Genomic DNA, 12,653 nt, shown 5'->3' on the forward strand with positions numbered 1-12,653 from the left:
CACGGCAGTAGCAGTTGCGGCGCACTGTGTGCCTCGGCCCTCGAGTCGCGTCGCGACCCTCGTTCACCGCCTGTGCCAAGCGACCTGTTATTCGTCCTCTCGCTCTCGCTCTTCTTTCCATCATACTCTCGATCACAACTATTCACAAGTACTCCGCCGCGTGTGTCCCGTGAGTCCCGTGCAGTGCTACCGTCGCCATTCACCGACGGACAAACCGCATCTCGGATCTCCTATTCTCCTCGCGCCGCCGCAGCCACCGGATGTGTCGTTGTGTCCTGCTGCACATACGTTGCACATCAGCCCACCCCTCACCACTCGGGCTGCTCGGGCACTCACCGCTGTCATCAGCATCGCGGCGAACGATGTATCAACGCTGTAGTCTGACAGCGTCGAGCGGCGGCGTCTCTACACTCGTCATTCGCGTGTGATTTAAACTCTTTCTTCTCGCTACTACCAGAGATTAGCTAATATACTGTGCACGCCAGCAGTCCAGCACTACACCGCGTCGGTTAAGTATATCCAGTGCCTGTGTGCTCCGTCCGAGAAAAGAGAGCGTGCCGCGAGTCGGCGAGGGAAGCCCACCTAGTGCCTACTTTGTACATATTATATACTTATACCAGTGTCTCTCCGCGCGCAACTTTTCCTGCACTGCAGCAGCTTCGACGAGCCATAAGTAGCTCGCAGCTCGCTGTTCGTTTTCCTTGTTTAAGTAGTGCGGCGACACGGGAAGCACCGGACGAGCTAGTGCTGCTGTTCGCCAGGAGAAAATGGCCAGGCGCTGCTGGCGATTGGAAAGTCGCCGCCGCCGCCGCCGTCACGGAGAGGCTGCTACCTCGGCAGCAACGCCCGCCGCCGGTTTATGACCAGCGCCAGACGAGGAAAGTCCACGACGACGAGCCAGTACCGTCGTTGCTGCGCTGCTTCTGCTGCTCTGCCGCCGTACTTAGTTTTCATCGCGCCTACATAGGTACGTGCGTATGCCTACCTACATAAGTATCCAGCATTTGCATTGCTCCGTTTTCTGCTTTTCTATGCGTATGTATAAGTACTTCAAGTACTCTGCACTGGTGCTTACTGTACGCTCGCCGCGCTCTCTCCCCGCTGCCCCTCTTGTAAATTGTAATGCGTTTTCTGCTGCGCTGCGCTGGAATGCGTCGCTGCTACTTTGGCATTCGCGCAAATTATATTGCTGTTTAACCGCGCTGACGTTCTACTTTCGCTCTCGCGTCGGGTCTGCGTGCCGTATCGTGCTGACTTTTTGGTTCTCTTTGAGCCTCTTTTGTCCTCAATGTACTGTTTACTTACTCTAAATTTCTCTGCCTTTCCTACTGCCCGTCTCTCGAGTATGGTAATGACGGGTAATTTCTGCTGCTGCACCTTTCTGGCTTATTACACTCTTAGATTTTAGTTTGTTGTTTTGTAAAAGTCAGAGAAATCTTTCTAAGTAAGCCTTGATTTTCAGAGCAAACTTCGACTCATTGACGAGCTGTGATAGGAAGCCTTCACAATGTTTGCCAAAAAGAAGAAGAAACCGCAGATTTCTACGCCGACTAACTTTGAGCACAGGGTGCACACTGGCTTCGACAAGCGAGAGGGCAAATTTGTTGGACTGCCGTTGCAATGGGCCTCTATTGTCGGAAACAACCAAATACTCAAGTCTACCAACAGGCCTCTGCCATTGGTGGATCCTAGCGAAATCACACCGACTGAGATTTTAGATCTGAAGACTATAGTGCGGGGTCACAATGATCCCAGACTGGGCAAATCCATGGTAGGGGAGAAGGCCGTGGAGAGCAATTTGCCAAAAATGAGCAGCGTTGCAAGGTCCAATTCTCTGAGATCTTCCAGTCCACCCAGGCTAAGGAGAGATTACAGGAACAATACAAACCTGCCGCCATCCGTTCCAGAGGGTCAAGAGATGACATTGAATCCAACTCCAACCCAGATGTATCCCAACTACAATAACAAGGCTCATGGATATCCTGATAAAATGAGGCAGAACTCGCCGAGTGTTGGCCCAGCAACAAATTCAGGACACAATATGATTCCAAATCTTCAGAACCTCAATCCCAATATGCAGTCATCACCGAACTTGCCACATATGAGTACAAATGCCCAGAATCTCTCAATGAATTTCCACAATTTGAGTCCGATTCCGAGTATGCAGAGCCCACCATCCAACCCAAACATTCCTCAAATGCAGGAGTACGACTTTCAAAGAATGAATCCATCCATGCCCATCCAACCGGGAACAGCTCAGTACAATGGCAACATGCAATCAGCTAAAGCGGATCCTGCAAGAGCAGCAGCTGCAGCTCAGAATATGATGATACACAATGCACAGCCAAAAGTCTCACCTGTTGGTTCAATTGCATCTCAGCGTCCCTTGAGCCAGCTTAGTTCATACAATGTTACCAAACATACACAAAACTATGGAGCAGCAGAAAATCCAAACTTCCATACGCATTTCCAGAAACCTATCGAGAGCTCACAGTCAATGCACAATCTTTCAAAGGCAGGTGCCCTATCTCCAATGCCAGGAAACAGCTCTACCCCGGATCAGAATCAGAATATGAAGAGTGCCATATCATCAGGTAATTTAGCTGTAGGATCTGGCACAGCTGCAAACAACACTGGAAAACAAAACGCAGAACAGAGGCTGACTCATGAACAGTTCAGAGCTGCATTACAAATGGTGGTACGTAATCATTATTTATTCATGTTTGAAAGAAATTTGTCATTAGTGATATCTTCAATCAATTATTTGATTTGTTATTAATGATTATTATATTATAAATTTTTTAGGTGAGCAATGGAGATCCACGTGAAAACTTGGAAAACTTCCTGAAAATCGGAGAAGGTAGTACAGGTACAGTATGCATCGCTACCGACAAAACTACGAATCGACAAGTTGCAGTAAAAAAGATGGATCTGCGCAAGCAGCAACGTCGAGAGTTGCTATTCAACGAAGTGGTCATCATGAGGGATTACCATCATCCAAACATTGTTGAGATGTACGACAGCTTTTTAGTGAACGACGAACTCTGGGTCGTCATGGAGTATTTAGAGGGTGGCGCTTTAACGGACATTGTTACACACTCTCGAATGGACGAGAGCCAGATCGCGACAGTTTGTCTGCAGTGCCTTAAGCCCCTGCAGTATCTACACTCGCAGGGCGTTATACATCGAGATATCAAGTCGGATTCGATATTGCTTACAGCTGATGGAAGGGTGAAACTTTCAGACTTCGGATTCTGTGCACAGGTCTCACAGGAGCTGCCCAAACGAAAATCACTTGTCGGTACTCCTTATTGGATGAGTCCCGAAGTGATTTCTAGGTAATTGATTAAAATTTGTTATATAATAGACTTTTTATGGTAATCAAATCTTTGTTGAATACGATTCACGTAGAATTATAGATCCATTTCATACAATTTGAACAAAATCTTTTAAAGGACTTCTAATCTAAAAGCAAATTAATCAAATTTTTTATTAAAAAAATCCAGAACTATAATAATTATCATTTCTCAATTAATGATGCATTATTTATTTATAAAACAGGTTACCATATGGGCCGGAAGTTGATATTTGGTCTTTGGGAATTATGATTATTGAAATGGTGGACGGAGAGCCACCGTTTTTTAATGAACCACCCTTACAAGCTATGAGGCGCATCAGAGATATGCCTCCACCAAAATTGAAAAACTCACACAAGGTAACAAGATGACGACGATGATTTTCTTATTCAATTTAGATACTTTGGATTTTTAAACTGAATGAATTATAATATATATGCTTATGATACTTTAGGTGAGCCCAAGACTGCAGAAATTCCTCGAAAAAATGTTGGTGCGAGATCCAGCTCATAGAGCTACAGCTGCTCAATTGCTTGAAGATTCATTCCTTATGCAGGCTCAGAGCCCAAGTATCTTGATACCGCTGATGCGAGGTTCCAGACATACAAACTGTTAATATATTTATAAGAAAAAAAAAATGAAGATGGTAAAAGAGAAAGATTATAACAGTGCAGTATTGGAATTGATTGCTTTCGAGCGAAACACAAGAGTAAACTTTTAGGATGTATGTATTCGGCTTGACACTCGCAGCGTAGTCTTTTTGTCAAAGGACCGTGTAAAATTTTCGTTAAAGTTTGACACTCACTCGCTGTAAGCACGCATCTAGTATTATAAAGTTCATCAAGTTTGCTATAGGTTATGTTAAATGTTGTAGCATCTACACAAACCTATTTCCAAGTGCCTTGACGGAGTAGAATTCCTTGATAAGGTGCATATATATGTGTGTGTGTATATATATATATATATATATATATAATATAGAAACGTCGTACGGATGTTCTAAAACTCTTCTTTATCAATACCGGAAATAACACAACTTTGCTTTTTAATTTTTCTTTTTACATGTCGTATATTCATCGTCAAACTTATGCGCTTCAGTTAAATGATGCTAATAATACAGTTAGTTATTGACGATTTCATTACATCAACTTAATTATTAACTTAAACCTATGTACGATATTTACAAGAATCATCATTCACCAAAGCCAATTTTCAGATTTACTCATCAATTCACATTTATCAACACTTATATTATGATGTTTATACTTTTCATTTATAGTCAATCGCAATAGGCAGCTTTTATATATATATATACCTGACACTTAAATCAAGTTGAATCCATGCTTAATACTTAAACATCGGATTAATAGTAAAATTGATTTTTATTGTTGGAATATATAGAGTATCTGAAAACGAGCGACTAAAGACTTTAAGCTTTTACATTCCACATAAAAAGAAAATGGACATGTGATATTTTTCATCGGCAGATTAAAAAGGAAAAAGATTTTGTATAAGATGATTTTTTATATACACTCGCATTGTTGAGAAAATTTACTGATGTAGACTTTATAAACATTTATGTAAATGGATTGTTAAATAATCTTAAACGATTAAAATTCCACGTTAAGGAAACGTTTATTATGCGTGGCGCTTGATCTTGTCATGATCATTCGCACTTAAGATTCTAGCAATATTATTTTTTATACGCAAAGAATCACGAGATCTATTGTATTTCTAACAAAGCAAATCGCATCACTTGTTTCATGAAATGTTTTTAAGTAATTAAGTTATGCTAAAGTATCAATTTTTATCACTTTTTTGCTATTGAAAATTAGCTATTAAAGTACAATTGTGACGTCTTTGTACGCGAAGACTAAAGAATGAAAGTAAAAATATATTCAATTTTTCTGATACATTCAAAATCTTGTTTTTTTTATACTTAGAAAAAGCCACCTTTATAAGAGATATATGCGAATGAACGATTCGCACACACACACACACACACACACACACATATCATAAAAGACAAAATTAATTTAAATAAACTTTTCAAGAAAAAGTAACAAAACCATAGTTTTATTGTATAAAGTGATTACTTTTTCTTTAATGTAAACAGCTTTTTAAATAATTTAAATGGCTCTTTTCGCTTGATTTGAAATGAACTGTTAAATTATATAAGTATATAATAAAAAAAATTGTATGCATAAATTAAATGTTAAGCAATGTGTTGAAAATCGGTGTTGGCTTTTGCAAGTAGGTACCGTTAATCAATCGTAAACAGTTAAATTATTGTACAAGGATAACATATCTAAAGAGCTGTTTCCACGCGAACATGTACATCAATAAATTATTTGAGGCCAGGCAGAAAATCACTGATCTAGAAAATGATTTTCGAGAAACGCATAGCAGTAAAAGTGTCTGTACAAATAAGTGCGCCTCGATCAAATTGCCATTTATTTACTGAACGAGCAAAACAATTTGATCAAGCTTCGGAAGAAATTTCTCTTCTCAGTCGATCAGATCGAAAACTTTCCATCGTAGTTCAAGTTTTGAGGCGCTGGCGCCACGCGAGGATACAGGCGCCCCGCGAATTCCGAGGTGTCTGGACTTCACCGTACCAAACATATGTCGTTGTTCGAAGCGCGAATATTGCGACCGAAGGTCAATAATTCTCCTTTGAAAATGTACAACTACTGCGAACGACGCGCGAAGATGATGACGCGAGTTCTTCGACAAAACTCTGCGAACCGTGAAGTGAAAAGAAAAATGACAGGCACTTTGATGGTTACATAATCAATCGCTTACATTAACTTTTCTCGCTTTTTTCTATTTGCTTGGTTTATGAGATTGCGTAAGCAGTACTATGCTCAAACGCTAATATTCATCCATTTTTACACCGGGCTATGAATAATTAAAACAAACGAAGTGCAATCTTAGTTCTCGCAATGAAATTTTCAAACCGAAGACGTATCCCTTGTCATTTATTTTTAATGAAACTCATGCATTTTTATGTATTTCTGCATTATTTGTTAGATCGGTAAGTGGCATGTTAAATGAAGGGTAACCAAGGAAAACGACTTACGCTTACCATCAACGGTAAAAACGACCGCCCATGTCGGAGAGTATTGACAAGGTTTGCGTGGAGTTCATTAAGGTAGTTCACCGGAATATTTATTTTCTTAGGATATCGCTCAAACTTTGTTTACATCTTAAATTTAATCTTAAGTTCAATTAAGTGTCCTCCACAACGTGGTATTTTTTTTACCCCCCAAGCGACATTATTTTTAGAGATATTGAACCTTGAAATTTTGTATTTTAACATGGGAAGCCTATACCGAGTCCGAATTTTGAGGACGTTCTGTTGAATTGCGAAGCGAGTTTTCTTAGAATATTTTTAAAAAACTAGCTTATGGTGTAAAATAGCAATACAAATCACGGAGAAAAAGTTGGATAGGGCAAACGAGGCTTTTTTTAAGATACAACAATTCAAAGTTTTCATCCCATTCTATCAGTATATCTATATATGTGCGCAGTGTTTCTCTCCCTTACAAGTTTTGAGAGTATTTTATACACTCTAAACAATTTGTATCACCATTCTAATGTTTGATACTATGAATTGTAAGGTTTTGACATTAGATAACACTGCATAATATCTTAAAAAAGGAATTTTCTAATAAAAACCCTGATTGAGCACCACTACAGCCGGTGAACTACCTTTTCCTTTTTTTAAGATATTATGCAGTGTTATTTAATGTCAAAACCTTACAATTCATAGTATCAAACATTAGAATGGTGATATAAATTGTTTAGAGTACAAAATACTCTCAAAACGTGTAAGAGAGAGGAACACTGCGCACCTATATAGATATACTGATAGCATGGGATGAAAACTTTGAATTGTTGTATCTTAAAAAAAGCCTCGTTTGCCCTATCCAACTTTTTCTCCGTGATTTGTATTGCTATTTTACACCATAAGCTAGTTTTTTAAAAATATTCTAAGAAAACTCGCTTCGCAATTCAACAGAACGTCCTCAAAATTCGGACTCGGTATAGGCTTCCCATGTTAAAATACAAAATTTCAAGGTTCAATATCTCTAAAAATAATGTCGCTTGGGGGGTAAAAAAAATACCACGTTGTGGAGGACACTTAATTGAACATGTAAACAAAGTTTGAGCGATATCCTAAGAAAATAAATATTCCGGTGAACTACCTTAAGCCCCGTTAAACCAGAAATAAATCACGCCCTATATCGATAATCAATACAAGGGACAAAAGTAGAAAGCCGTTTATTTGACATTTTTTAAAGATATAATAGCTAATTTTTGAATTATATTTCTCAAATACTATTTTCGTTGTATTATAGTTTTGCAAAGATTTTAATGACAATATATAATTGACAATCTAAATTAATGCACCTATATGAATTGCGCAGTGGCAATCGTTTGTAGGTATGCTTGAACACTTAATCAATAACCCATTAACAGTGAAAAGAGCACCGCCTCAAAAATCGTTATTTCTCTAAAGGATTCGAGGAACCTGCGCGCACAATCTCCACTATAAGCCGACTGAAAGCGTGTGTATTGGTAATCTTCGCCGGTTATTTCATCATCTTTATATGCTGGCTTCAGTTTATGCCGAAAAGCCCAGAGCTATTATTATATTTTATACATACAGAAATTCGAGTGTGCAAAAATGAAGCATCGAACAAAGAAATCTCTGTGCTATGTCTAACCCTCTCTCTCTCTCTCTTGCGCACGCGCGTTGAAAATCAAACGCCGCGCACGTGAGGACGATTAGATAAGTTGTGAGTTGCAAGTTTGTATGAACCGATTCCTCTCTCTTATAATTCACAAAAAGTATTTTTTGCGCCGGTTAATGGACTTCTGACGGACGGCTCGTATAGAGTCGGAATCGAAGGAGGAAAAAGCGGAGCGCGCGCGGTATCTCGGTAAAGTAAAGGCTTAAGGCTATGAAAAAAATAAGCTAATAACAGTCCGGCGCCTGTACATACATACGTGATCCGCAATTAAACCAGATACCAGAGATCGAAAATAGCACGACGCAACCGACGGCTATATACTTATCGGTATAGTTCGCAGCTGCTTGCTGTATATATTGCGCGCGCACGTAGACAGAAAGTAAGAAGGAAGAACAAAACATCATCAGAGTTAATTATCGGGGAGGAAAGAGCGCGCGTGTAGAAGTATCCATTGTAATATATAGCTGCCGGAGGCGCGTCACCGGCTGTTACCATGCAGAAAAGGCGTAAGCGCTAGGCGAGAGCCGATTGGTCGAGTCGGCGACGAGCCTCTCGCGCGACCGCGGCTCTAAGTATATACTTAGCTCGGATCATGCGGCGACCTTCGCATACCGTTCGTTTTCGTGTCGATGCGTGCAGCAGCTGGACCAAGAGAGACCGAGACAGACGTCTTGAGTAGGATGATGCAAAACTAGAGGGGATTTCGTGGGCGCATAGACTGACGAAACCTATCTGTACCTGCAGCATATGGCTCGATTAAAGGGACGATGTAGGATCCGGTATGGGTCATTCACCGGGACGCACGTGCCGCAGCCCGCGACGGAATATATAATGCGTCCTTGAATGGGATCGTTATGATTATAGTCATACGTATCCAAGCCGTCGGCCGATTTTCGCGATTCTGACTTCCTCGAGCTCTCGCGGCCGATTTCGCACAGTTAGCTGTTTCATGAAAGCGCCGTAAGAGGTTCTCCGCAAAAATGATATTCGCAAGAGGAGCCTTTTCGAGATTCACCGGCGGATCTCCGCATACAAGCGCATGGGACACGCGCCTCGTGTCGAGTTCTGCGCGAGCGAACGAAACGCTGAAGTCACGTTTGCGCGCGAGAGGCAGCGTTCTCACGCTAGAAAGGCGACGATATGGACGCGAGAAACCGCAAACCGATATAGTACACTATCCGCAGCTTATGTTTAATAATTCCATAGCCCCGATGTGCGTAAATTTTTGCTCAGCTAGACAATTATAGAATGGTAATGTGTTTGTTGTGCGATCGTTTGTTTTGTTATTTTACCGATAAAGAAGCGCCAATTACATTAATTGACGATAATTTCGACATTCGAGCTGATATAAATTGAAGCAACAAAAAAACACGTATATAGAAGCAACTCATTGGCAACTCGCCGCAAATTTAAGCGTTTTTAACGCACCAGACTCTTGGCTACGTGATTTTTCCCGCACATGATTTTCCACCACGGATGCTGCAACAAGTTTCCAGGAACGTTCCAACGGCTCTTTTAGTTTCTCTTCGCAAAAACCGAAATTTCTTTATTTTTTTTCTCACTGACGCGCGACCCAAGCGACCTTTTTCGCTCTTTCTTTTATATTACTGTTTAACGCAGACGGCCTCTTGGGCTTTTATCGTCGGCGGCTTAATTGTCTAAATGATGATATAACAATTTATTTTTTGTAATTGATAATAAACGTTTACCCCTTTTATCATCGGGTTGTATTTTGAAATGGAGAGAAAAGTGTACGTATATATTGGCCAAACAGTAATAACTCGCAGCTCTATTTTCGCGTGTTCGCGCGCTTACGTGATTTCGTGCACGAAAAACTGCAAAAATCGCGGCTGAGAAAACAAAGCAATCTTCTCAAATCAATTTCTACAACTAAGTTACGTGCATACATGTTTTTCTCGCCGGACGAATTTCCGGTAAATTCCGATGGAAGCAAACTGTGTATCGGAGGATCAATGCAGCATCAAATTTTGAGAAGATCATCCGACAAAATATTAAGCTGATGCTTATTATTGCGATTCTTAAAACTATATATTATAATTGCGCAGTATGAAGCAATCTCGAAGATACTCACGTCTAGCTAATCAATCGAAGAGTAGGCAATCTTCGTACAGCCTTCTCTCTCTCTCTCTCTCTCTCTCTCTCTCTCTTTCTCTACATCGTGCTCGCTTACAGGATAATTCTTCAATAGGAGCCTCGAAAGAAAGGGGCGTCTAGTAGGCGCCAGGCGCGATTACAACGTAGAATTTTCAATTAGAATTAGCGACCAATTGACGCGGTGGCGTCGGCCTACGCACGCACATGGGGTGCGACAATATTTTTCAATGAATCTCGCGATCTCGCACGTCTCTCGACAAACGTTTCATCAAAAGACAGACAGCTGCGTTTACTAAATCTCGTGTGCAGACGCGGAACATCGTTCTCTCTACAGCGCCAAGGAAATTTTCCAAATACTTGAATAAAAACTTCCACGCGCATCCCTTACCAATCCCCTTATTAAATTCCGCAGCCCATTTCTTTTGCCGCCGGAAACCTCGCGTGTGGCACCGGTCAGTCGCGCCGCCGCCGTCGCCTGCACATACAACGCAATATTCAAAGCGTCGAAACGCGAGGCGTTGCGCAAGCCTCGAAGGATATGTCGTGTGCGTCGGTTATACGTGCCCCCGCGAAACGTTCCGTTTCGATTCGCTCTTTTTGCGAGCCGCGACGAGCCTCCGACACACACACACACACATATACATATATATATATATATATATATATATATATCTTATGTGTGTGTGTGTGTGTACATACACGTTGCTGTCGAGCTGCCGAGCTGCGTCAGACGAGGAGGAGAAGGCAAGCTTATAATCTACCGAGTCATCGTCGTGCGGAGTGAAGTCCGAAGGCATCTAATTAAGTCTTAATTCCGACAGGTTTAGTGCTTTTCGAGATATAATTCTTACCGAGTTTTGAAGAATAGATAATCTCGCATAATTACGTAATGTATCGTGCCTCCAGCACGATTGGCGTAAAAGGAGGATCGAACCTCCAAATGGATGTCAATAACTTTCTATACAGCATCGGCGAACACGAGCAGACAACAGAATAATTTGCGGGAGCTCTATACACAGCCATCTCACGCGTGACGACCGGCACGTCTGCTCCGTTTTTCTCACATCGCGCGCAGGAGCCGGAGTTGCAACCTTGAGCATCTCTGGACATTCTAAATGAACCGGATCGCCGCCGACTGAAGGGTCCTTGAATCGTATAAATGCAGCAAATTACTGCTCCAGGTGCGCCGCCGAGAGTTTGTAACGAGCGAGAGCTCCTGTGGGAGAAATCATGGACAATAGATTATGCGCGCGGGAACTTTTTGGTTCTCTTCTCTTCTCAAGGATCTTTCTTCAAACATCAGCGTCGTCGCTATGCGGATTTACTATTTTGCGGAAATGCATTATCGGCGACTTTTTTTTTAAAGCCGCGCTCGTTGTTTTATAATTGTCATTGTAGTCAATTGCGGATTTACTCGTTATTGCTGACACCGTTACAATGTGCTTTCCGGGTAATTCTTCAGTCTGCACATTTGCGACCGCGCGTCCAAGTATATCCATCCTTCTGGATGTACACATACTGTACAGCGCATGTATTTATAAAATACACACGATGCGGAACACGTCGGCGACTCGATGTCGTACAATACTGCACATGCATTAAAATACTTTTTTCCCCTAAGTTCTACCGCTCGCTGACGTCAATAATAATTGAAACACCTCGTGCACGATCGATCGAGTTGCTCTTTCGCATCGCGTAGTTATATGTCTAAGGTATAACGTTTCGATCAGCGATCCATTAGAGACGACGCGAACAAGTTTAATCACGCGGACATCGTTGTGGAGTCATGCAACGTACGCGATGAGGAAATTCCTCCTCGTCGTGTGATGCATTTGTCATTGCACGATTCGTTGAGGGGCTCGTATATTGTTACACTCCGATTAAATTTTAGAGCGCCTTTTTTTGCATCGGACGACTTTAATTGAGGCGTCACATCTCGTATAGCAAGATGTGTTGCGCAAGCCGACTTTGTTTTAAAACTCGGACAATATCGTTAAAATTACTCGTGATTTTCAAAGTTGGTGTTTTTCAAAAAGATACATTCTATTCCGATCCACATGAATCAGTCGCGCACGTGCCTGATGAATTCTGCTGCGAATCGTTGAAACCAAAAATACCAACCAATAATAAAGTAAATAGCAATCGTCTAGCCGATTTATCAGCGATCGCTGGCCTCGATATCAGTCATTCATTATCGGATGACACACCTCCGCCGGACGAAAAGTCCCGTCGATCCGCTCCAAAGTTCATCCTGACGCAATACCTCGCACAAACACATTATCCTCTGGTCTACCTGAGCCAATCGGCCGTTGCTACGTCGCAGTCCACCGTCCACACCTCTCTGCAGATGGGTGATACAAACCGGCAGCGTCACGCTCGCTTTCGGAATTCCAACGTCCGCTACGCAAAGAGCAGCAGCAGC

The 12,653-nt window shown here is 41.7% G+C and overlaps 1 protein-coding gene across 1 annotated transcript; it reads left to right on the forward strand.

Moving 5' to 3' along the window:
• Positions 1-5,278, forward strand: LOC100115383 (serine/threonine-protein kinase PAK mbt). The gene is made up of 5 exons (XM_001600071.6): positions 1-967; positions 1,463-2,698; positions 2,806-3,338; positions 3,562-3,715; positions 3,811-5,278. The coding sequence occupies exons 2-5, from the start codon at positions 1,508-1,510 to the stop codon at positions 3,970-3,972; spliced, it is 2,040 nt and encodes a 679-aa protein (XP_001600121.2). The 5' UTR covers positions 1-967; positions 1,463-1,507; the 3' UTR covers positions 3,973-5,278.
• The last annotated feature ends 7,375 nt before the right edge of the window (positions 5,279-12,653 follow it).

This window comes from Nasonia vitripennis, chromosome 4, assembly GCF_009193385.2.
Source record: "Nasonia vitripennis strain AsymCx chromosome 4, Nvit_psr_1.1, whole genome shotgun sequence".
NCBI lineage: Eukaryota > Metazoa > Arthropoda > Insecta > Hymenoptera > Pteromalidae > Nasonia > Nasonia vitripennis.

Excerpts from the sequence above, each read along its gene's own strand:
- LOC100115383 (XM_001600071.6), top strand. The coding sequence starts at position 1,508 with ATGTTTGCCAAAAAGAAGAAGAAACCGCAGATTTCTACGCCGACTAAC. Across the intron at positions 2,699-2,805 it reads GAGCTGCATTACAAATGGTG|GTGAGCAATGGAGATCCACG; the intron begins GTACGTAATCAT and ends TAAATTTTTTAG. Across the intron at positions 3,716-3,810 it reads AATTGAAAAACTCACACAAG|GTGAGCCCAAGACTGCAGAA; the intron begins GTAACAAGATGA and ends ATGATACTTTAG.